The sequence below is a fragment of the Lissotriton helveticus genome, chromosome 6 (assembly GCF_964261635.1).
Source record: "Lissotriton helveticus chromosome 6, aLisHel1.1, whole genome shotgun sequence".
In the NCBI taxonomy this organism is placed as follows: Eukaryota; Metazoa; Chordata; class Amphibia; order Caudata; family Salamandridae; genus Lissotriton; species Lissotriton helveticus.
In genome coordinates this window covers 517,939,111-517,964,571 of record NC_136067.1, presented here as the reverse complement: position 1 = coordinate 517,964,571, position 25,461 = coordinate 517,939,111, and the positions used below count along the sequence as shown (strand labels likewise).

General features: G+C 44.6%; 1 protein-coding gene across 2 annotated transcripts in view; it reads left to right on the top strand.

Annotated features, from left to right (window-relative positions):
• DST (dystonin) overlaps positions 1-25,461 on the top strand; it is a 1,569,532-nt gene that overhangs the window by 675,881 nt on the left and 868,190 nt on the right. For both annotated transcript variants that reach the window (XM_078647976.1, XM_078647975.1), the window contains exons 10-12: positions 4,139-4,258; positions 9,446-9,541; positions 9,646-9,773. In XM_078647976.1, the coding sequence (XP_078504102.1) occupies positions 4,139-4,258; positions 9,446-9,541; positions 9,646-9,773 (344 nt within the window). The remainder of the gene's footprint in view (positions 1-4,138; positions 4,259-9,445; positions 9,542-9,645; positions 9,774-25,461) is intronic.

Here is a 25,461-nt window from a genome sequence, read left to right as displayed (position 1 = left end):
GGAGCTATTGGTAACTTGCCAGCTGCCTGGCAGTAGCTCGTGGAAGGCTAGTCCAGTCCATAGAGAGGGTCTAGGCACATTGAAGGAGGTAGTGAAGCTAACCAAACCAATGGCAAGTATACACACTAATATACACTATGAACTCCCGTGACAGTGGGATGGCCTGAAAAATAACCACCTTTTTCCACTTGCATTCTAGCAAGGTTGCCTAGAGATTGGTCCTGTTACAGGCCATGTTCTATCAATCACACTGTGTGAATAAACACTCGGACATGAAGGAATGACAGAAGGACCAAGAGTAGAGTCAGCGTAGCAAAGGGTGGTTGTTATCATTATTGATATATGGGGAGATCAGAATAGTAATTGTATTGGGCGTGTTCCTGTTGTATCTGTTCCAATGTTCAAGAGTAGTTCAGGGTGATATTAATTGATCAGAAGTAGCTCCCATCATAGAAAAGGTTGGTGACACATGCACAAAGCCCATCCTTGATGTTTACTCCAGAGGTCTGACCACCTCTTAGTGCCAGAACTTATAAATCATTATAGAGCAAGATTACAAAAAGCGAAAATGGGATCCACCAGAAGCTGGAGGATGAAACAGAAAGCTTTCAGTGGTTTCCGGAATTTAACCCTTTTATACAGATTCTAAATCTTATTTGGGAGTTCACTTCAGAAAGATGGTACCTTGACCATTCTCCTCTCTATTTAGATGACCCCCAGAGTCCCTCTCATCTGTATGTAAAAGAATGTGATCCATCTCTACAATGGTAGGTGTGACCCAGGGATTGAGTCTAAGATGACGAAGACTAACAATGACTGATAGGCTATATAATGTTCTTTACAAACTTTAACAAATGGTCCGCTATCACTCTCTCGAGCTACATTGAGGACCAAGGTTGGTTCTTCATAGGCAGATACTTATCCATGTCAGCTCAGAGGCCTTGGAGTTTGCTGCCCCTTTGCCACACATTTCAAGGCAATCACTGGGACTCGGTCCATCTTTTGGGTTACCAATGATCTTAAACATCGAAGGCCTCAGGTCTGTCCCTGCATGGGAATGAAAGGGAGGAGGCCTCACCTTTCTGACTGAGGCCCTGACCTCTTGAGGAGCCAACACAGAAATGCCTTGTCTGTGGGGGACTTCATGAAAGGATGGGAGTTTGTGTCTACAAAACCCAGGCTCTCCTAACACTTCTTTTATGAAGCTCTAGTGTCTTTTCAAATTTGTAGAGTTGTGGTCCCTCATCCTGACTAAGGAGCCCCCCATTATAAACCGTAATGCCTGAGTTACTTTGTGGTTCTCCTCTTATGAGTAAGGTAACTCCCTCCTTTTCTCTACCTTCTGAGAATGGAAATGGAATGACTATAGACATTTCTTGAACTCTAATTAGATACTTTATAATGATTTTGAGAATACTTTCAGAACCATCTTCCACTGGAAATTCCATGCACTTAGGTTCAATTATAGCATGTCTAGGTGACCCCTCCTCACTTCACAGTTGGGCTTGCAGTGCACAGTCCAGGGAGAGGTTTCGTTTGGGCCATACTTTCCGAAAAAACCTGACCAGGTGGCCTCGTAATTCAGTGATGTACTTCTTAGTTATCCAAAACAGACATGTGACCCAACCGGTATGTTTTCATCTAATATTATTATTGATCTGTCTATGATATCTCCATGTGTGTGGCAGGTTACTGGATTGCCCTTTCCAAGTCCTTGAGAAGTTGATAGTGCGAGAGGCTCTAGTTTTCTCGTATTTACCTGTCACTCAACCTTCCTTCTGTTGGTTCTATTTGTTATTGAAAGTTAGTGGTGAAGGAATTTGGGCTACATTTGGGTATTTCTTTGTTGATAAAACTCTAAGGCCTTGATTCAGAGTTTGGCTATAGCAGAAAGTTCAGTATTTTTGGAGAAAATGCAAAATTATCATTTGGAGTATTCTCCTCTAACAAAAGCTAAGCCATTAGGATTTCATCGTCCACACTGTCCCTACGATGGGGTTTCCTAGGATACTGTTCCTGTAATAGGGGTTATTCAGCAGCAGATTCACCACTTGAGGAGAATCATCCATTAGAATATAATGGGAGGTTTATTCTGGTTAGTACTACAGCCTACATATATGGCTAAGACGTTGACAGTATGGAACATTTGCAAATCTACAGGTTTTATCTCGTCTTCATTTAGGAGAATCCGGAGCACTTCCTTTAAAAGCGCCTGGGCATTCAATGGGGAGACTAAGATCAAAATGTTTAAATGTGTCTTTAAGCAGATCTCTAGAACCATGGCTTAGACTATGTTTCGCAGTGTGAATATACTGTGATCTTGAAACATATCTTTGCTCCGAAGCCAAGTTTGGCAGGGTTAGTTGTAGCAGTTATTTTCTATTTGGGGGGTTTTGTAAAGCGCATGGTGACGCAACAACGGCGTGTCCCCGCGCTAAGGAGCTACTTTCATTACTGGACCATACAGAAACGGCGCATCAACTAAGCAAATAGAGCAGTTTTGAGCTTAGCTCTAAAAATTGATTCAGATGGCTCAAGTCGTAGCGCCGTAGGCAGCTTGTTCCATCTAGCGGCTGCAAGGCATCTGAAAGATCTTCCCCCCATCCGCGCTCTGGACACCTTAGGAACAACCAGGAGTCCAGAGCCGGAAGATCTCAGGGAGCGGGGAGGCTCATAAGGTGTCAAAAGTTCTTGTAAAGGGAGAGGGGATCTCCCATTAATGATCCAATGGCACGTGCAAAGTGCTTTAAATTCTACCCTGCTTCTGACCGGGAGCCAGTGCAGAGACCGGAGAGCCGCTGCAGAAGCAGCTCTTCTGGGTAGTCTAAGCACCAGTCGGGCAGCGGCGTTCTGTAGGACCTGTAAGCGGTTAAGGTTCTTCTCCAGGGTGCCTAAATAGAGAAGGTTGCCATAGTCCATCCTTGAAGTGACTAGTGCATGTACCAAGGTCTGTCGGGCTTGCACAGGCAAGAACTTCAGCGTCTTCCTAAGGCTTTTAAGAATCCCAAAGCATAGTCCGACCACCTGGTTGATCTGAGGGCCAAAGGTGAGGGCTGCATCAAACCAGATGCCCAAATTCCTCGCTTTTTGGCACGGAATGGGTGTTGGGCCCAGGGAGGATGGCCACCATGCCGACGTCCACGCAGACTGGCAGCCCCCCACGACCAGCACCTCGGTCTTGCCCCCGTTGAGCTTGAGGCAATTGGCGGACATCCAGGCAGCAAGGTCTTGCATGCATGCTCTGAAGGTGTCCGCCGAAAGACCGGGTGCGCGCGATAGGGAGATAGGGAGTTATGTGTCCAGTAAAGGTGTCAGCGCTCCATCCACCTGTCTAGCATAGCTTGAAAACATTCTGACCATGTGTGTCCGCACTCATTCATTCAAAATGCTTTATTCGGTATATAAATATATGACCATGTAGCAACAAAATTACAAGACATAAAACATAACATTACGTGTACAAAATAAATCCAAGATGGGGAAAAAAAGTATTTAGCCCAACGGAATCCGCACCCAGAGACTACCAAAAGAAATTACATACCTAGAAACATCACTTCTTCCTTTTAATTGTTCTCTTTGTTGTTCTACCCATGCCTTCCTTAACTCCTGTTCAGGCTGTTCCGTCGTCTTGAGGGAAATGTTTCCAACAAACATATATGAATTGCTGTATAATGTTGGTCGACTGGAGGGTGTAGGCAGTCGTGGTATGGTCTTCACCTGTCATCGCTTTCACAAGCTCCCAGGGACCTTCCACTTAAACACCTAATGCTGGTTTCACGTAATCCATTCTAACATGGTCCACAGAGAGGGTAATTAATGTGCTGAACTGCTATTACTGGCGTGGAGGTTAGAGTCGAGTTTCCATTTAATGTCATTGAGAGTAATTATTCTCACCTTTAGAATGCCGGAAAGTAGGATATTTCGAGTAGAAAAGGGTAATACATTCTAACGTCTAGTTGAAATTCACAGAGCAGGTGTTTTTTGAAAGAAAAAAGAAGTATTCTGTATAGACACAGGGCCCTATAGCTGGCAGCATATCATTTTATATCCTTGGGTCTGTTTGACACAGAAGACTGCTCTGTAGTAAATGTCTGGACGTGTGATGACTTCACCTCCAAGATTCCATGTCTTGTTTCAGGATGTCGAAGTGAAGTGGGTCGAGTACCAGAATATGGTGAACTACCTCATCCAGTGGATCAGGCACCATGCCACACTCATGTCCGACAGGACATTTCCCAACAATCCTGTAGAACTAAAGGTAAGTTACTAAGCATGTTCTTCTATTCAATATGGCATTTTTGTGAGTTCATAGGAATGCTGGAGGTGTAGTGGGGTCTATGAAGCGGCAGTAGATGGAATAATGTACTACGTGGATGGACATGGCAGTCAGTTCTTCAATCAATTAGTGGGACTCTGTATTTAGGGATAGGTTGTTATGTTCACACTGAGCACTTACCTTCTGCTTACCCTATAAACTTGCCAGTACTTGCAAGCCCTGTATGCTTAATCTTAAAAAGTATGCTTTAGACATGCTGCTTAGGTTGAGAATTGTCAGACCAATGCTAGATTTTCTGGATGACACAAGTTAATTTGCATACTATAAGTGTAAATCAATCTCATATACATAGTCCAAATTCTGAAAATCTGACATCAGTCTGGCCACCTTGCAACTATGATGAACAGCGCTTATTTTAGAGGGCTCTGTATTATCTTACCCATTGTTAAGAGCAGTAAGAAGTGCGTGCCTCCTCGTGGTGGAAAACAGACGCTCTTACGAGTGCATTTTAGAAATCTTTGGATTAACCTCAAAGTTACTACGTTGTGAATATTCATCAAATGTTCTGTGTCTCTCCCGATCCACTCCTCGAACACGCCCACTTCTGTGCATCATATGAAACTGATGAGACCGTAATGCGCACGTACCTTGCATACTTCCTGCACATTAATGCCTCTCCACATAAGTAATAACATGCAGGTATGTGTGTGTGTTGCACCCATGCATGGAAAGGGCGTTGATAGTCATGCCCAAAGGCCTTTCTCTGTGATCCAGCCTATTCAAAGTTCAAATGCTGGCCCAGAGGGCAGAGGATGCAAAAAGTGTCCAATGGGTAATGCACCAGACCCAGTTTCATTCACAAAGGCTTTGCTTTAAGAACAAACCTGATCTAGCTTCCCTATCCAACATCATACCCATTGACTGGTCCAACCACCATCTTATCCTGTTTACTATCTCCCTCCAGCGCCACCCGCCCATAAATAAAACATTACAACTACAACTATGTCCAGAAATATTAGGCAAATCCCCCCTGGAGTGTTAGCGCATGAACTTCAATCCCATCTCGGTCACTCTGCCCCCTCCTCCAACGCAAATGAAATCACCAAGCACTTTAATAAAACTATCTCAGAGGTTCTAGACAAACTCGCCCCACTAAAAATAAAGACCCCAAAAAATGTCCCCTCTAAAAACTGGTTCACCCTTGACCTTAATAATGAAAGGCGCTCTCTGAGACAGGCTGAAAGAACATGGAGACAACACCCTTCCCCATCCCATCTTGCTCTCCTCAGAAATGCCAGATAGTCCTACAAGAAACACATCTTTTCCGAGAAAGCCTCATTCTTTCGTCTCCTACTCTCTTGCGCCAAAAATAGACCCAGAGAACTGTTCAACATTATTAGAAATCAAACCTCTCCTGCACTGCCTAACCCGAGGCCTCCAGTAACAAATGTGAAGAAATCGCCAACTTTTTCAGTGAAAAAATTGCTAAAATTGACAGCGCCTTCCTCCACCTTCAACCGCCACCCACCCCCCAACTCCCTCTCATTTCCACCCCCTATTTCCCTCTCCCCCCTGTGAACACCCCTCTGACTCCTCCTCTCCTCCTCTCATTGCTCAACCCTTCTGCTCCTCTCCCCATTATCCCACCGCCTAAAAATAATGCCTCATGGCATAATTTCCTCCACGTATCTGAGCAGGAAGTCTTCAGCATCCTTACTAAACTCAAACCATCCTCCCACACTAAAGATCCTCTCCCGTCCGCACTCGTCCTAGATCTCAAACATGTTATTGTCCCCTACTGGACCAACATCATTAACACCTTCCTTGCTACAGGAAATGTTCCCACCTCACTTCAACTCGGAAAAATCACCCCCATCCCCAAAAATCCCAAAGCCAATCCTAATGACCCGAACAATCTCCGCCCTATCCCCAATCTTCCTCTCCTCTCGAAAGCCTTCGAAAAATGTGCTCTCCACCAACGGGACAATCACATTGACACATTCAACCTTCTAGACCCCCTTCAATCTGGCTTCCGCAAAGGATGTAGCACCGAAACCGCACTGCTAAACATAGTAGATGATATTTATTTAGCGCTGGATAAGGGCGAGAGTTACCTACTTATCCTCTTTGACCTTACCGCCGCATTTGACACAGTCTACCACCCTACCTTACTCAACATACTGAAAGATCGCTTCGGCATTAATGGCACTGTCCTTACCTGATTCACTTCCTACTTCCAACATCGAACTCAACAAATTAAAATTCAAAACAGCCTTTCTAAACCTACTCCTGTCTCTCTAGGTGTCCCTCAAGGATCCATCCTTTCCCCCGCCCCCTTCAACCTCTTCATGGAACCCCTTACCATCATACTTAAACAAGCAAAAATCAACTACCACCTTTACGCTGATGACACCCAACTGTACTATAAAATCAGATTACGTTCAGTAAACACAGATCACATGCCGATATCCTTCACCTTAACTCTACACTAACCAAGATCCAAGCCTGGTTCCATAATAACCATCTTAAACTCAACCCTAACATAACCGAGATCATCCTCTTCTCGCCCAAAAGCAACCCGCTCACCATCCAAGCATGAATTGCGGACCTTAACGCCCTAAATTGCTCTCTCTCCCTCGCTGATTCTGTCAAATCACTTGGTATCACCATCACCAATCAACTCACACTCAACTCCAATGTAAAAAACTCAGCAAAAAGTGCACTCTTCACACTCCGCCACCTCCAAAAAATCAAACCTTTTATCCCAGACAACGACTTCAAACTAATTATCCAATCTCTCGTCCTATCCAAAATTGATTATGGGAATGCCCTTCTCTCTGGTACTCCCAAAATCCACCTCACCCCCATCAAATTCATCCTCAATGTCGTAGCTAGACTAACAACTCACAGTCAACGTTTTGAACATATCTCCCCTACCCTCAAGACCCTCAAATGGCTCCCTATTGAAGGCAGATCCTCTTACAAAATTTCCTGTATCACACACAAAGCCCTCTATCAGGACACTCCAATGTATCTCTCGACGAAACTCAAAAAAGCTGGCAGCACCAGATTGTTGAGAAGCTCCACCACTCTTCTTCTCATTCCACCTCTTCTCTAAAAAGCTCAACTAAATCCCGCTCCTTCTCTGGCAAGGCCCCCACCATTTGGAACACCCTCCCCAAAGACCTCCAATGCAACTCCTCCTACGACAGCTTCAAGAGAGACCTTAAAATCCACCTCCTCACCAAATTCTTGGGGTAACTTAGATCCTAGGTCCCCGCTCATCATACTACCGTCTTATTTGTCCTCCCTACTTTATTATATAGTTTACTCGTAACAACAACGCACTGATCATAGCTATTTGCTCTCTATTACGATTTATGCACGATGATCATTATGTTATTCTATTTATACTTTTATTCTCATGTGATGTTTGTTGTTATTTGCCTCATATATTGTTTATTTTATGTTCTCCTCTCATCTCCAATGTTGATGTAAAGCGCTCCGATACCCTAGGGTGTAGCCAGCACTATATAAAACCTTTAAATAATAAATAATAATAATAATAAGTGCAGTTTTATTAACAAGTGGGAAATCAATCGCTCTTAGCAAGGAGTATTGTTTAAACCATGCATTCTCTTTGTGGTACACTACCCTACCTCCTCTCGTACGACAGCAGGCTCTCTGTATAGCTTTGCGTGTGCTATTGCCTTCTATGGGGCATGTTATCAAACACGAGCGATAAATATTGCTAAACGCGTTTAGCGCATTTTTCACTGTCGCCCTATTTCGCCGGATCACATCGCCATGTTAGTGGCGTATTTGCAACGATTTACTAACAGGCGATGTGAAAGCCGGCGATATACGGCGATTGTCATCAACATCACATGAAAACCAGCAATGTTAGAACAGCGCTGATGAAAATGTTGTAAATAGGGAGAAGTGAATGTAACCTTACAATCCACCTCCCATTATGTACATGGCTAAGTCGAGAATTTAGCAGACGTTAGTATTAGGCAATATCCGCGCTTAGCGCAGATTTTTACATCGCTAAGCTTTTTCAAGGCCGGCTTGTAAATACGATGTGCGGTCAGCGATCATTTTCCTGTTGTTTCCTGAAGGTACGCCTACTTTGCATCTCATTAGCGATGCAAAGCTAGGCGTTAGAAAAACGGCTGCTAACATGCGCTAATGCATGTTAGTGCCGCGTTGTTAATAGGGCGATGTCATTTTCGCCGCTTTTTTGGCATTTAAAGCCAAAAAAGCAGCGAAATAGCCCTTGATAATATGCCTGTTTGCTTCTAAAGAAAAGGTAGAGGCAAGGGATGCTTCGGTCTTCGTGCATAGAAAGTGTCCCACCTGAGGACTGTCATTCAATCAACAGCAGTTGGTACTTGCACACTCTGCCTTCTTAGATAGCCAGAGACAGAGACAATCAAAACAGAAGGAAATGCACCTAGTTACAGTAACGAATAACGTGCTGTGTACATTAATGCAACAAGAAGGGTCAGCATTTGTGGGCTAGTGATTATACCCTGCTGCAGATTCTATGGTCATAATGCAAACAGGATTCTCAGCTGCTAAGCAGTGTGATCTTGGGCCATCCCTCTGTTTGTCACATTTGCATATTGAGCTAATTCGCCATTGAATTCAGTGCAGTAAATTGAGAGTTTGCTCCTTCCTTCATTCGTTATTGTACATGGATTAATAGGTTTACAGAATGTTTGCAATCTTGTTTGTTGTGCTAAACCTTTCCCCCCTAGTAGTACAGTCATTAGAGATTTTTGATATATATCATACACTTTTGTACAGAAAATGGGAAATGTACACAAATAACACATATAGAACTTTCTGTCATTGTAACTACGCACAATGTAATTATCAGTCGTTGGTAACTCTGAACTATTACACTTTGGTGAAAGAAAACCAACATGCCTGTATTCAAACTGATGACATATATTCTTTTGTTTATGTATGAGGCACTTCAGCCCACTTAGCTATCAGGTCGACTGTGGCAGGTGTGTGCACAGAACTGTCGAAATGGTGGCACTTTTGCTAATTTTCCAAAAGTCTGGCTGAGGTAGTTTAAAAACATTGATACAATGTAATCTTGCTGTTTAAATCTAATCTGCTTTCTTGATTTCATTTCTTGTCCGGATTTCATTGCAGGCACTTTATAACCAATATTTGCAGTTTAAAGAAACAGAAATTCCACCAAAGGAGAACGAGAAAGCAAGAATCAAGCACTTGTATAAACAGCTGGAGGTAACGTCCGAAATGCTTTTTTTGATTCCTGTACACTGACATTGACAATACAGTTTCTTTCGTGACGTGTGGACAAGAAACGACTTGTTTCTCTTTTTCTGAAGGTATGGATAGAGTTTGGGCGTGTCAAGCTCCCTCAGGGCTACCATCCAAATGATATAGAAAAAGAATGGGGAAAATTAATAATTGCTATGCTGGAAAGGGAGAAGACACTTCGGCCAGAGGTAGACAGGTAGGTGCCAACGCATGCCTTGCCCAGGTCCCTCCCCAATCTAGCGGGAGCCTCGCTTGTCAAACTGCCTCTGATTCCACGTTCTGTGCATGGTCATATATGTTATGTCAGAAGTGCACAACATTAAGATGTTTGCATTGAGCGCTGTTGTGCATTGCCAGACCCCTGGATGGCGGCTTCGGTGGGCCTGAGTGCCATTCTCTGCACACATGACCCTGCCTGGGCTTTATTTTAAGAGTGTTATATGCGAGCTTGCGAGGTGTGTGATCCTGGACACCCTGGTCCCCACTCCCGGGTCTGTTCCTTCACTCTCTGCCCAGCCTGCCAGCGCCGCTCGGGTGTAAGTGACTTTGTTTTGTGACCCGTGGCAGACGTCCTATCCCCACCAGAGCACGGCTCCGGGGGCAGAGTTTGAGGGTCGTTCATGCAGTCTTGTTAGGGGCCATGCTTGGAGTCCTTGTTTGAGTCTGGCGCGCTCTGTACCACGAAAGCATGAATCTGCTCTGGGGGGTTTATTTAGGACACGTTTGTCGAGATGTCCAAGTGGTTTGCATGTGATATGATAAACGCAATGAATGTAACGGTAATTGGGAAACAGCAGCTTATGAAAATGTGAAATCCGGTTATTATCACAAAACATGTTCAGGGCACACTTCTCAGCGCACTGCAGCATGCAGAGCATCCGACTGTGGGCGCGTGTCCGGGATGCGTGATTCGTGGCGCGCTGGACGCGGAGTGGCACAAAAACCACGCATTTTCAGGATTCGAGGTGGTTGGTGGCTTTCTTTAGTTTTTGGCTCATGATGAAGGCAGTTATCCTGACTCCATCTGTCGCTGCTTTCTCCTCCTGTATCTCCTGGTACCCGTGCCCTCATGCTGTGCTGATGTACTCTGTGCACAGTGCAGGAAATGAACACAAGACAGTTACTATGCCTGCCTCTTGCTGCGTTTGTCTCTTGGCACACACGAAGAGCGGCCCTTTTGATGTACTTTATGCACAGTGCGAGTAACGAACAGAAGGCAGTTACAAGACTGCCTCTTGCTGCGGTCACATCTTCAGCTCTTGGCGCATAGAAGGTGTCTCCTCTTATGCACTCAATGCACGGTGCAGATTATGCATGGAAGACAGTTACTCTGACACTTGCTGCGTCAGCCTCCTCATCTCTGGATACATAGGAAGAGGTGCCATTTGATGTACTTTATGCACAGTCCAAGTAACGAGCAGAAGGCAGTTACTAAGACTGCCTCTTGCTACGTTCGACTCTCGTCTCTTGATACATAGAAAGAGGTACCCTGTTTATGTACTTTATGCAGGGTGCAGAGAATGAATAGCATTTGATGTACTTTATGCAGGGTGCAGAGAATGAATAGACGTTGATGTACTTTATGCACGGTGCAGATAATGAATAGCATTTGATGTACTTTATGCAAGGTGCAGAGAATGAATAGACGTTGATGTACTTTATGCACGGTGCAGAGAATGAATAGCATTTGATGTACTTTATGCAAGGTGCAGAGAATGAATAGACGTTGATGTACTTTATGCACGGTGCAGAGAATGAATAGCATTTGATGTACTTTATGCAAGGTGCAGAGAATGAATAGCATTTGATGTACTTTATGCACTGTGCAGAGAATGAATAGAATTTGATGTACTGTGTGCAGGGTGCAGAGAATGCATAGAATTGGATGTACGTTATGCAAAGTGCAGAGAATAAAGATTTGATGTACTTTATGCAAGGTGCAGAGATTGAATATAATTTGATGTACTTTATGCAAGGTGCAGAGATTGAATATAATTTAATGTACTTTATGCAGGGTGCAGTGAATGAATAGCATTTGATGTACTTTATGCAAGGTGCAGAGAATGAATAGACGTTGATGTACTTTATGCAGGGTGCAGATAATGAATAGAATTTAATGTACTTTATGCAGGGTGCAGATAATGAATAGCATTTGATGTACTTTATGCAAGGTGCAGAGAATGAATATAATTTGATGTACTTTATGCAAGGTGCAGAGATTGAATATAATTTAATGTACTTTATGCAGGGTGCAGTGAATGAATAGCATTTGATGTACTTTATGCAAGGTGCAGAGAATGAATAGACGTTGATGTACTTTATGCAGGGTGCAGATAATGAATAGAATTTAATGTACTTTATGCAGGGTGCAGAGAATGAATAGCATTTGATGTACTTTATGCAAGGTGCAGAGAATGAATAGACGTTGATGTACTTTATGCAGGGTGCAGATAATGAATAGAATTTAATGTACTTTATGCAGGGTGCAGAGAATGAATAGCATTTGATGTACTTTATGCAAGGTGCAGAGAATTAATAGAATTTGATGTACTGTGTGCAGGGTGCAGAGAATGCATAGAATTGGATGTACGTTATGCAAAGTGCAGAGAATAAAGATTTGATGTACTTTATGCAAGGTGCAGAGAATGAATAGCATTTGATGTACTTTATGCAAGGTGCAGAGAATGAATAGCATTTGATGTACTTTATGCAAGGTGCAGAGAATGAATAGCATTTGATGTACTTTATGCAAGGTGCAGAGAATGAATAGCATTTGATGTACTTTATGCAAGGTGCAGAGAAGGAATAGTATTTGATGTACTTTATGCAGGGTGCAGAGAAGGAATATTATTTGATGTACTTTATGCAGGGTGCAGAGAATGAATAGTATTTGATGTACTTTATGCAGGGTGCAGAGAATGAATAGCATTTGATGTACTTTATGCAGGGTGCAGAGAAGGAATAGTATTTGATGTACTTTATGCAGGGTGCAGAGAATGAATAGTATTTGATGTACTTTATGCAGGGTGCAGAGAATGAATAGCATTTGATGTACTTTATGCAGGGTGCAGAGAAGGAATAGTATTTGATGTACTTTATGCAGGGTGCAGAAAATGAATAGCATTTGATGTACTTCATGCAGGGTGCAGAGAAGGAATAGCATTTGATGTACTTTATGCAGGGTGCAGAGAAGGAATAGTATTTGATGTACTTTATGCAGGGTGCAGAGAATGAATAGTATTTGATGTACTTTATGCAGGGTGCAGAGAATGAATAGCATTTGATGTACTTTATGCAGGGTGCAGAGAAGGAATAGTATTTGATGTACTTTATGCAGGGTGCAGAGAATGAATAGTATTTGATGTACTTTATGCAGGGTGCAGAGAATGAATAGCATTTGATGTACTTCATGCAGGGTGCAGAGAAGGAATAGCATTTGATGTACTTTATGCAGGGTGCAGAGAAGGAATAGTATTTGATGTACTTTATGCAGGGTGCAGAGAATGAATAGTATTTGATGTACTTTATGCAGGGTGCAGAGAATGAATAGCATTTGATGTACTTTATGCAGGGTGCAGAGAATGAATAGCATTTGATGTACTTCATGCAGGGTGCAGAGAAGGAATAGCATTTGATGTACTTTATGCAGGGTGCAGAGAAGGAATAGTATTTGATGTACTTTATGCAGGGTGCAGAGAAGGAATAGTATTTGATGTACTTTATGCAGGGTGCAGAGAATGAATAGTATTTGATGTACTTTATGCAGGGTGCAGAGAATGAATAGCATTTGATGTACTTCATGCAGGGTGCAGAGAAGGAATAGTATTTGATGTACTTTATGCAGGGTGCAGAGAATGAATAGCATTTGATGTACTTTATGCAGGGTGCAGAGAAGGAATAGTATTTGATGTACTTTATGCAGGGTGCAGAGAATGAATAGCATTTGATGTACTTTATGCAGGGTGCAGAGAATGAATAGCATTTGATGTACTTTATGCAGGGTGCAGAGAATGAATAGTATTTGATGTACTTTATGCAGGGTGCAGAGAATGAATAGCATTTGATGTACTTTATGCAGGGTGCAGAGAATGAATATTATTTGATGTACTTTATGCAGGGTGCAGAGAATGAATAGCATTTGATGTACTTCATGCAAGGTGCAGAGAATGAATAGTATTTGATGTACTTCATGCAGGGTGCAGAGAAGGAATAGTATTTGATGTACTTTATGCAGGGTGCAGAGAAGGAATAGTATTTGATGTACTTTATGCAGGGTGCAGAGAATGAATAGTATTTGATGTACTTCATGCAGGGTGCAGAGAAGGAATAGTATTTGATGTACTTTATGCAGGGTGCAGAGAAGGAATAGTATTTGATGTACTTTATGCAGGGTGCAGAGAATGAATAGCATTTGATGTACTTTATGCAGGGTGCAGAGAATGAATAGTATTTGATGTACTTTATGCAGGGTGCAGAGAATGAATAGTATTTGATGTACTTTATGCAGGGTGCAGAGAATGAATATTATTTGATGTACTTTATGCAGGGTGCAGAGAATGAATAGCATTTGATGTACTTTATGCAGGGTGCAGAGAATGAATAGCATTTGATGTACTTTATGCAGGGTGCAGAGAATGAATAGCATTTGATGTACTTTATGCAGGGTGCAGAGAATGAATAGTATTTGATGTACTTTATGCAGGGTGCAGAGAATGAATAGTATTTGATGTACTTTATGCAGGGTGCAGAGAATGAATAGCATTTGATGTACTTTATGCAGGGTGCAGAGAATGAATAGCATTTGATGTACTTTATGCAGGGTGCAGAGAATGAATAGCATTTGATGTACTTTATGCAGGGTGCAGAGAATGAATAGTATTTGATGTACTTTATGCAGGGTGCAGAGAATGAATAGCATTTGATGTACTTTATGCAGGGTGCAGAGAATGAATAGCATTTGATGTACTTCATGCAAGGTGCAGAGAATGAATAGTATTTGATGTACTTCATGCAGGGTGCAGAGAAGGAATAGTATTTGATGTACTTTATGCAGGGTGCAGAGAATGAATAGCATTTGATGTACTTTATGCAGGGTGCAGAGAATGAATAGCATTTGATGTACTTCATGCAAGGTGCAGAGAATGAATAGTATTTGATGTACTTTATGCAGGGTGCAGAGAAGGAATAGTATTTGATGTACTTTATGCAGGGTGCAGAGAATGAATAGTATTTGATGTACTTCATGCAGGGTGCAGAGAATGAATAGTATTTGATGTACTTCATGCAGGGTGCAGAGAAGGAATAGTATTTGATGTACTTTATGCAGGGTGCAGAGAAGGAATAGTATTTGATGTACTTTATGCAGGGTGCAGAGAATGAATAGTATTTGATGTACTTTATGCAGGGTGCAGAGAAGGAATAGTATTTGATGTACTTTATGCAGGGTGCAGAGAATGAATAGTATTTGATGTACTTCATGCAGGGTGCAGAGAAGGAATAGTATTTGATGTACTTTATGCAGGGTGCAGAGAATGAATAGCATTTGATGTACTTTATGCAGGGTGCAGAGAATGAATAGTATTTGATGTACTTCATGCAGGGTGCAGAGAAGGAATAGTATTTGATGTACTTTATGCAGGGTGCAGAGAATGAATAGCATTTGATGTACTTTATGCAGGGTGCAGAGAATGAATAGTATTTGATGTACTTTATGCAGGGTGCAGAGAATGAATAGCATTTGATGTACTTTATGCAGGGTGCAGAGAATGAATATTATTTGATGTACTTCATGCAAGGTGCAGAGAATGAATAGTATTTGATGTACTTCATGCAGGGTGCAGAGAAGGAATAGTATTTGATGTACTTTATGCAGGGTGCAGAGAAGGAATAGTATTTGATGTACTTTATGCAGGGTGCATGAAATAAACAGAAGGCAGTTACTAGACTGCCTCTCGCTGCGGCCACATCTTCATCTCTCGGGACATTGGAAGAGGTGCCCTGTTTATGTACTGCATGCACGGTGCAGGGTTTTAACATCAAAGTTACCGCGGCGGCTTCTTGCTACATTTGCCGCTGCATCCCCTGGTGCTCGGGAAGAAGTGCTCTGTTTATGAACTACATGCACGGTGCAGGGTTTTAACATCAGAGAGTTACTGCGGCGGCTTCTTGCTACATCTGCCTCTGCATCCCCTGGTGCTCGGGAAGAGGTGCTCTGTTTATGTACTGTATGCACGGTGCAGGGCTTTAACATCAGAGAGTTACTGCGGCGGCTTCTTGCCACATCTGCCTCTGCATCCCCTGGTGCTCGGGAAGAGGTGCTCTGTTTATGTACTGTCTGCGCGGTGCCTGGAATGAACGGAAGACAGCGCCATCACTATGCCTTGCGCTCGCTGCGTTGCTGATTCATCCCTTGGTTCGACGGTGCCTGCTGCGAAGGTGGACTCGGTGCAAGGTCCAGGGAGTAACCAGAAACCTCCTTAACAGAGAAACACCGTCGCTCTCAGAGAAGTCCAGTGATCGTGTGGCCAGTGCAGAAGCATTGCAAGGTCAGATTCAGAATTGTGCTGATTGTGATTTATTCTGTTCAAAGTTATTCACATTTCTTGCATCTGAGACGAGCAATCCGTTCCAGACAGGCAGCCTGCCGGTATTTCTCTGTTTAACGGGCTGCTGAACTGGGGTCTCTCCTAGGTGGCAGGGTGTACATACCAGGAAAGCACCAACCTTACGTCCGTGTTATGATTTTGCACATCTGTTTGCCTAGATCTCTGTGCGGCCCGGGATATGCAACTATTGGGGCATAGCCATCATTTGCTTGTGTATTGACTAACCAAAAACTTGTTACCATGACTGCACTCGGGCTACATTCCCCATCTCTTCTCCTGGTGCATAGGAAGATGTGCCCTGGTGCCATGAATTAGCAGCAGAGATTTACCAGGACTGCACTGTTGCTGCACTTGTTTCCTCTACCTCTTGCTACATAGGACGGTGTGCCCAGGTTATGTTGTCTATGCATGGTGCAGCAGGTGAGCAGAGGGGAGTTGTCATGACGGCATCTCTGCTGGCTTCTCCTCACTTGTTGGTGCAAAGGATGGTGTGCCCTACTGATGTGCTTTATGCACAGCACAGTGATGAGCAGAAGGCAGATCTCGAGATGGCACTCTTGGTCCTCTCTCCTCCTGTATCTCCTGGTGCTTGGAGAGGCTGCCCTAGGTGATGGGCCCGATGCTCAGTGCAGAGGATGAGCAGGAGGCAGTTCTCATGATGGCACTCTCGGTGCTTTCTTCACCTGTGTTTCTGGTTAATGAAGCTGTGTCGTGATCATGCTCTCTGTGCACGGTGCAGAGTGCGAGAAGGAGGCTGTTAGCATGCCTGCACTCTTGCTGCTTTCTCCTCTGTATCTCTTGTTAATGAAGCTGTGTCGTGATCATGCTCTCTGTGCACGGTGCATAGTACGAGAAGGAGGCTGTTAGCATGCCAGCACTCTTGCTGTATCTCTTGTTGTTAATGGAGCTGTGTCGTGATCATGCACTATATGCACGATGCAGTATGAGAAAGAGGCTGTTAGCATGCCTGCACTCTTCCTGCTTTCTCCCCTGTATCTCTTGTTCTTATTGAACATGTATCCTGGTGATGCACTCTGTGCACGGTGCAGAGTGCGAGAAGGATGCTGTTACCATGCCTGCACTCTTGCTGCTTTCTCCTCTGTATCTCTTGTTGTTAATGGAGCTGTGTCGTGATCATGCTCTCTGTGCACGGTGCATAGTACGAGAAGGGGGCTGTTAGCATGCCAGCACTCTTGCTGTATCTCTTGTTGTTAATGGAGCTGTGTCGTGATCATGCTCTCTGTGCACGGTGCATAGTACGAGAAGGGGGCTGTTAGCATGCCAGCACTCTTGCTGTATCTCTTGTTGTTAATGGAGCTGTGTCGTGATCATGCTCTCTGTGCACGGTGCATAGTACGAGAAGGGGGCTGTTAGCATGCTAGCACTCTTGCTGTATCTCTTGTTGTTAATGGAGCTGTGTCGTGATCATGCTCTCTGTGCACGGTGCAGAGTGCGAGAAGGAGGCTGTTACCATGCCTGCACTCTTGCTGCTTTCTCCTCTGTATCTCTTGTTGTTAATGGAGCTGTGTCGTGATCATGCTCTCTGTGCACGGTGCATAGTACGAGAAGGGGGCTGTTAGCATGCCAGCACTCTTGCTGTATCTCTTGTTGTTAATGGAGCTGTGTCGTGATCATGCTCTCTGTGCACGGTGCATAGTACGAGAAGGGGGCTGTTAGCATGCCAGCACTCTTGCTGTATCTCTTGTTGTTAATGGAGCTGTGTCGTGATCATGCTCTCTGTGCACGGTGCATAGTACGAGAAGGGGGCTGTTAGCATGCCAGCACTCTTGCTGTATCTCTTGTTGTTAATGGAGCTGTGTCGTGATCATGCTCTCTGTGCACGGTGCATAGTACGAGAAGGGGGCTGTTAGCATGCTAGCACTCTTGCTGTATCTCTTGTTGTTAATGGAGCTGTGTCGTGATCATGCTCTCTGTGCACGGTGCATAGTACGAGAAGGGGGCTGTTAGCATGCTAGCACTCTTGCTGTATCTCTTGTTGTTAATGGAGCTGTGTCGTGATCATGCTCTCTGTGCACGGTGCAGAGTGCGAGAAGGAGGCTGTTACCATGCCTGCACTCTTGCTGCTTTCTCCTCTGTATCTCTTGTTAATGAAGCTGTGTCGTGATCATGCTCTCTGTGCACGGTGCATAGTACGAGAAGGAGGCTGTTAGCATGCCAGCACTCTTGCTGTATCTCTTGTTGTTAATGGAGCTGTGTCGTGATCATGCACTATATGCACGATGCAGTATGAGAAAGAGGCTGTTAGCATGCCTGCACTCTTCCTGCTTTCTCCCCTGTATCTCTTGTTCTTATTGAACATGTATCCTGGTGATGCACTCTATGCACAGTGCAGAGTGCGAGAAGGAGGCAGTTAGCATGCCTGCACTCTCGCTGCTTTCTCCCTTGTACCTCTTGTTGTTATTGAAGCTGTGTCCTGATAATGCACTCTGTGCATGGTGTGAGAAGGAGACTGTTAGCATGCCTGCACTCTTGCTGCTTTCTCCCTTGTACCTCTTGTTGTTAATGGAGCTGTTTCGTGATCATGCACTCTATGCAAGATACAGAGTGCGAGAAGGAGGCAGCTACCATGCCTGCACTCTTGCTGCTTTCTCCCTTGTACCTCTTGTTGTTAATGGAGCTGTTTCGTGATCATGCACTCTATGCAAGATACAGAGTGCGAGAAGGAGGCAGCTACCATGCCTGCACTCTTGCTGCTTTCTCCCTTGTACCTCTTGTTGTTAATGGAGCTGTTTCGCGATCATGCACTCTATGCACGATACGGAGTGCGAGAAGGAGGCAGCTACCATGCCTGCACTCTTGCTGCTTTCTCCCTTGTACCTCTTGTTGTTAATGGAGCTGTTTCGTGATCATGCACTCTATGCACGATACGGAGTGCGAGAAGGAGGCAGCTACCATGCCTGCACTCTTGCTGCTTTCTCCCTTGTACCTCTTGTTGTTAATGGAGCTGTTTCGCGATCATGCACTCTATGCACGATACGGAGTGCGAGAAGGAGGCAGCTACCATGCCTGCACTCTTGCTGCTTTCTGCTCTGTATCTCTTGTTGTTAATGGAGCTGTGTCGCGAACATGCATTCTATGCACAGTGCAGAGTGCGAGAAGGAGGCTGTTAGCATGCCTGTATTCTTGCTGCTTTCTCCTCTGTATCTCTTGTTGTTAATGGAGCTGTGTCGTGATGATGCACTATATGCACGATGCAGTGTGAGAAAGAGGCTGTTACCATGCCTGCACTCTTGCTGTTTTCTCCCCTGTATCTCTTGTTCTTATTGAACATGTATCCTGGTGATGCACTCTATGCACAGTGCGGAGTACGAGAAGGAGGCTGTTACCATGCCTGCACTCTTGCTGCTTTCTCCCCTGTACCTCTTATTGTTAATGAAGCGGTGTCAAGATTATGCACTTTATGCACAATGCAGAGTGCGAGAAGGAGTCTGTTACCATGCCTGCACTCTTGCTGCTTTCTCCCCTGTATCTTATTGTTAATGGAGCTGTGTCGTGATCATGCACTTTATGCACGGTGCAGAGAACAAGAAGGAGGTGGTTACCATGCCTGCACTCTTTGCTACTTTATCCCCTGTATCTCGTTGTTAATGAAGCTGTGTCATGGTCGTGCACTCTGTGCACAATGTAGAGTGAGAAGGAGGCTGTTACCATGCCTGCACTCTTGCTGCTTTCTCTCTTGTACCTCTTGTTGTTGATGTAACTGTATCGCGATCATGCACTTTATGCACGGTGCAGAGTGCGAGAAGGAGGCTGTTCGCATACCTGCACTCTTGCTGCGTTCTTCCCTGTATCTCATTGTTAATGAAGCTGTGTCGTGATCATGCACTCTATGCACGATGCAGTGTGAGAAGGAGGCTGTTACCATGCCTGCACTCTTGCTGCTTTCTCCCCTGTGCCTCTTATTGTTAATGAAGCTGTGTCACGATTATGCACTTTATGCACGGTACAGAGTGTGAGATGGAGTCTTTTACCATGCCTGCACTCTTGCTGCCTTCTCCCCTCTAACTTTTATTGTTAACGAACCTCTGACGTGATCATGCACACTATGCACGGTGCAGAGTGCGAGAATGAGGCTGTTACCATGCCTGCCCTCTTGCTGCTTTCTCCCCTGTACCTCTTGTTAATGAAGCTGTGTCGTGATCATGCACTCTATGCACGGTGCAGAGTGTGAGAAGGAGGCTGTTACCGTGCCTGCACTCTTGCTGCTTTCTCCCTTGTACCTCTTGTTGTTAATGAAACTGTGTCGCAATCATGCACTTTATGCACGGTGCAGAGTTCCTGAAGGAGGCTGTTACCATACCTGCACTCTTGGTACGTTTCCCCCTGTATCTCGTTGTTAATGGAGCTGTGTCGCGATCATGCACTCTGTGCACGATGTAGTGTGAGAAGGAGTCTGTTACCATGCTTGCACTCTTGCTGCTTTCTCCCTTGTACCTCTTGTTGTTAATGGAGCTATGTTGTGATCATGCACTCTGTGCATGGTGCAGAGTGCTAGAAGGAGGCTGTTAGCATGCCTGCACTGTTGCTGTGTTCTTCCCTGTATCTCTTGTTAATGGAGCTGTGTCGTGATCATGCACTCTATGCACAATGCAGCGTGAGAAGGAGGCTGTTACCATACCTGCACTCTTGCTACGTTATCCCCTGTATCTCGTTGTTAATGGAGCTGTGTCGCGATCATGCACTCTGTGCACAATGTAGAGTGAGAAGGAGGCTGTTACCATGCCTGCACTCTTGCTGCTTTCTCTCTTGTACCTCTTGTTGTTGATGTAACTGTATCGCGATCATGCATTTTATTCACGGTGCAAAGTGCGAGAAGGAGGCTGTTACCATACCTGCACTCTTGCTGCGTTCTTCCCTGTATCTCATTGTTAATGAAGCTGTGTCGTGATCATGCACTCTGTGCACGATGCAGCGTGAGAAGGAGGCTGTTACCATGCCTGCACTCTTGCTGTTTTCTCCCATGTATCTCTTATTGTTAATGAAACTGTGTTGTGATCATGCACTTTATGCACACTGCAGGGTACGAGAAGGAGGCTGTTAGCATGCCTGCACTCTTGCTGCTTTCTTCTCCTCTACATGTTGATGCAAAGGGAGGTGCTCCCTGACATAGTGCTCTTTCCACAAGGCAATTATTGTGACTACACTCTTACTGCTGCCTCTGTGTGTTGTTACATAGGATTGCGCACTTTGGCATAAGACTCTATACTTGGTGCCGAGTGGGAATAGTTTGTCAATATCATACCCACACTTTTGCTGCTTTCTCCTGCTCTGTTTCTGAGTACTTTCCTTCTCTCTCGGAGTGTAGTCTACTCTAGCTCCCATACAGGTTTGTCTTCATCTCTATTATTGTATTTCTACACATTTCCCCTGATTTCAAAGATCACAACTTCTCCATATTTAAAAGTGATACCCCTGTTGCCTAAGAATACCTAATCTCCTCTAGCTCATCTATTATTCCCTCTAACCATCTGCAAGATCTCGCACTCGCCTTTCCAGCAATGATTGCTCCTAACTATTAATGCAATCATTGGCAAAGAAATGGGAGTGCAGACATGCAGTGCTTTCCTTGAGAGACGAAGCCAGTCCAAATACCCATAGATTAACCACTAACCTTGGGTCCTGCAGCAGCTTGCTGCCCAGTGTAAAGTGCTTCAACGCCCCATGTCGCGTAGTAAGCACCATATAAATGAAACACCTAACTTCTTTTAATTCAGTCTATCACAAAGAAACTGGAGCACATGCCTGGGATAGTTTAGACGCGGGTGGGGCGTGGGTTTACTATAAGCTGATACTGTAATGTGAATGAGGGATGTACATTTATTGAAAGAGGATATTGCAGTGTGAAAGCAATCACTTCCTATTGTAATAAGACTGATATCTGGAAACACATGAAGTTAATTGACTAGACATACCTGCTAAGTCACGGACAGTACATGTTAAGAAAATAGGAAAAGACTGGGAACTGCTGTAATGCTCACAATGCCATGTAATTTTTTTTGCAGTCACGAATAAAAATGTTTAAAAAAAATGCATGGGATAGTTTTCTTGAGAGCCCAATGCTAATTCCATAATCAACACGAAACAGTAACCACTGCGTTAACCACTAACCTTGGAGTTCAGTGCAGTGTGCTGCCCAGCGTTAGGGCTTCAGCTCTTTATCAGGGGTAGTAAGTGCTAAATAATTGTAATATAATACAAAATACAGGGCTACTTGGATGGTACTGCAGGGGAGCACCTAATTATGCGACAGGGCTGATTAAATTCTTCAGCAAGATAAGGCAAATTATGCAGCATAATGCTGCCCAGCTCTTGGTGGATTTACGTCATTATTTTATCATTTTTACACATGGAAATACAGTCTGGGCAAAGAGTTCCCCTCATTCGTACCAGTTTAACAACCAAGTACAGAAATAAGCAACTGAAAGGTGACCAGTTAACCTTTGCGCAGGGCCTTCTTCTGCGCGTGGACAAATATTCTCTGAAGAGAGAATGTGGCCTAAAGCCAGGGCGGTTGACTTTGGAGCTGGGGAACCGGGTCCGAGTCTCAGCAGGGATGCTCAACATTCTGTGATTCTGGACAAATCACTTAGGGCCCGATGTAGGTAATCCCAGATTACAGATTCTTAAATACCAAATCATACCGATTCGGTATTTAAGAACTGGCAATCGGGATGTAGGTATTTTAACCGATTCAATTACCATATCGGTAAAAATCGGTAATTACCGAATCTGTATTTACAGATTTGGTAATTGCCATTGATTCCTATGGGCTTGAGGCCCATTGGAATCAATGGCAATTACAGAATCGGTAAATACCGATTCGGTAATTGGGGGAAACATTGAAGGGTGGCAGTGTGTCACTTTGACACCCTGTTGCACCCCTCAATTGTGCATGGGTGCACATGTTGCAGACATACATGCCCTTAGGGCATGTCTGATGTTGGACTCCCTACACAGTGAAGATTGGGATGAGCACAAAGCAGTTTTTGTGTCTGCACTCTTGCTGTTTCCTCTCTGTGTTGATACATAGGAAAGTGATCCCAGCTGTAGTATAGTCTCTAAAGAGTGAGGACTCCTGCTGCTTTCCCCCATCACTTTTGGTGTAGTCGTGTGGACACTGGTGTAGACCACCAGGCACCATGCAGATTTGTTCAGAGGCTGCTGTGGTGTCCATGAGAGAGCTTTTAATCTGTATAGCCGTTAGGGTTAGTTTGGCTTATTTGCAAGATCTCAAAATGTCCCAAGACAGATGTAAGTAAAACACCTAGTCCACTTTTTCCCTTTTATTTTTGAACTAGTAGCCTTACATCTGTAATGACTAAGTAAAAGTAACCATAGGTACAGTAACACATAGGAAAAGCAGGAGTTGATAAACTGTTCTCATTTACAATGGGACAACCTGAAAGCTCGGCTTTTGAACACTTGTATCTTTCCAGACTATGTTTTCTAGTGGGGCAAGTAAAGATTTTGGGAGGCTCTTAGTGTGTTACTATAGACACGCCTAAGCGGATGCCTTAGCCGGGCTTACCTGTGCCCAGTCCTCCGACCAGTCTAAGACTCACTTGCACCCCACTTAGGAGCGTTGAGGTACCCACCTCCCTCCATTGTCTCCTCCTCTGAACCGCTCTCGCTCTCTTTTCCTCATTTCTCAGTTTAGTAATTCCGCTTCTTCCTTTTGTTGCTGTTTACCATTGATTTCAGTGTTTGCTCTTTGTACTTTTCAAGTGTGCTAGTGCTTTCACTGTCCACTCTTTGCTTGTTGTCACTCGTGACTATCCTGTCTTTGCTTGTTTTTCCCCTTGAGTGCACTTTCACTGTCTGCTCCATGCTTATTCTCACCCTTTCGTGCGCATTCACTGTCCACCTTTTGCCTCTTTCACCCTCACTTTGTGTCTTTATTGTCTGCTCATTGCAGTTTCCCTCATGCTTTATATAGGGTTTGTCATAATATGACCTGTACTGTTATCCTGTTTCCTCTCTCTCACTCTCATTAATTGTGCCTTGCCTTTATTCTCTCACCCTTCCTGTGCCTATGTTTTGCCCCATTTCTTTTTTTTTTCTCACCTGGTGCCTTTTTTTTTCTCATCACTTTTCATGCTCCTCTACCCTTGTCGGCCTATTCCAACTCTCTACCTCCCCTTGCCTCCCGCCCACTCCTTACGTCATTTCCACATCTCCCGCTCTCTCACCTCCCACTCTCCTCTAATCCCCACCAACTGCCCCTGCTCTCTCCTCCTCTGATCTACTTAATGGTGGTCACAGCGCAGACCCGCCGCTGGCATGTAAAAGACAAGCCCATCTGCATCAATCTGGGACCTGTCATTGCCTAGCGCCAGGAACCCTGATCCTCCATGCAGCGATCCTCTGTGCTGTCAACCTCTGCCACGACTCACCGCACTGCTGCCGCAACATTCTCCTTCACCTCTAGCAAATTCTCATGCAACATCCCACACCTAACACCCACCTCACTCACACCTACAGCAACCCACATCCCCTCACACAGTCCAACCACTTCCCACACAACACTTTGCACTCTCATGCATGGTCCTCAACACATCCGCCCTCACTAAGCCTGCCATGGAAATCTGGGATCTGCTGCATGACCATGTCTCAGACCTACAGCCCCCACCATCACTTCAGCCATCCCCCAGCTACAAGATCACCCGGAAGTACTGCCAGCACAAGCCCGAAGGCAGAGTCACCATCAAGGACACCATCATCTGTACCACCGCCCCTGACACATCCATCAGCAAAATGGAACACTCCATGTTCAAACTCCACATCACAACAACTATACCCTGAGAGGAACCCTTGTCTGCAGACCACCAGACTTCGCCAGCACCATCACAGACTTCATCTCACCACTGATGTTCATCTCCAGCGCCTTCATCCTCCTCAGATAACTGAACTTCCACCTGGAAGACCGTGCTGATCTGAACTAAACAGCTCTCTTAAGAAACCTCAATCTCTCTCAATGCATGACAGATCCCACCCACTACGTTGGACACCTCCATGACCCGATGTTGACCTTCGTCTGCAAAATTGCAGTAAATAAACCCTCACCCATAACCTGGACAAGGCACACCCTCATCCTGTTCAGCATCCCAGTCCCACGCCACCACAGACCTTCCACCGCCAGACCATACATGCCAATAGACCCGATTCAGGCTGGAGACTCCAGATTTTGAAAGCCAGCAATGGCAATATTTTGGCTGTCTTCCACCTGAAATTGCCACTTCAATAGAAGTCACTAGGAGA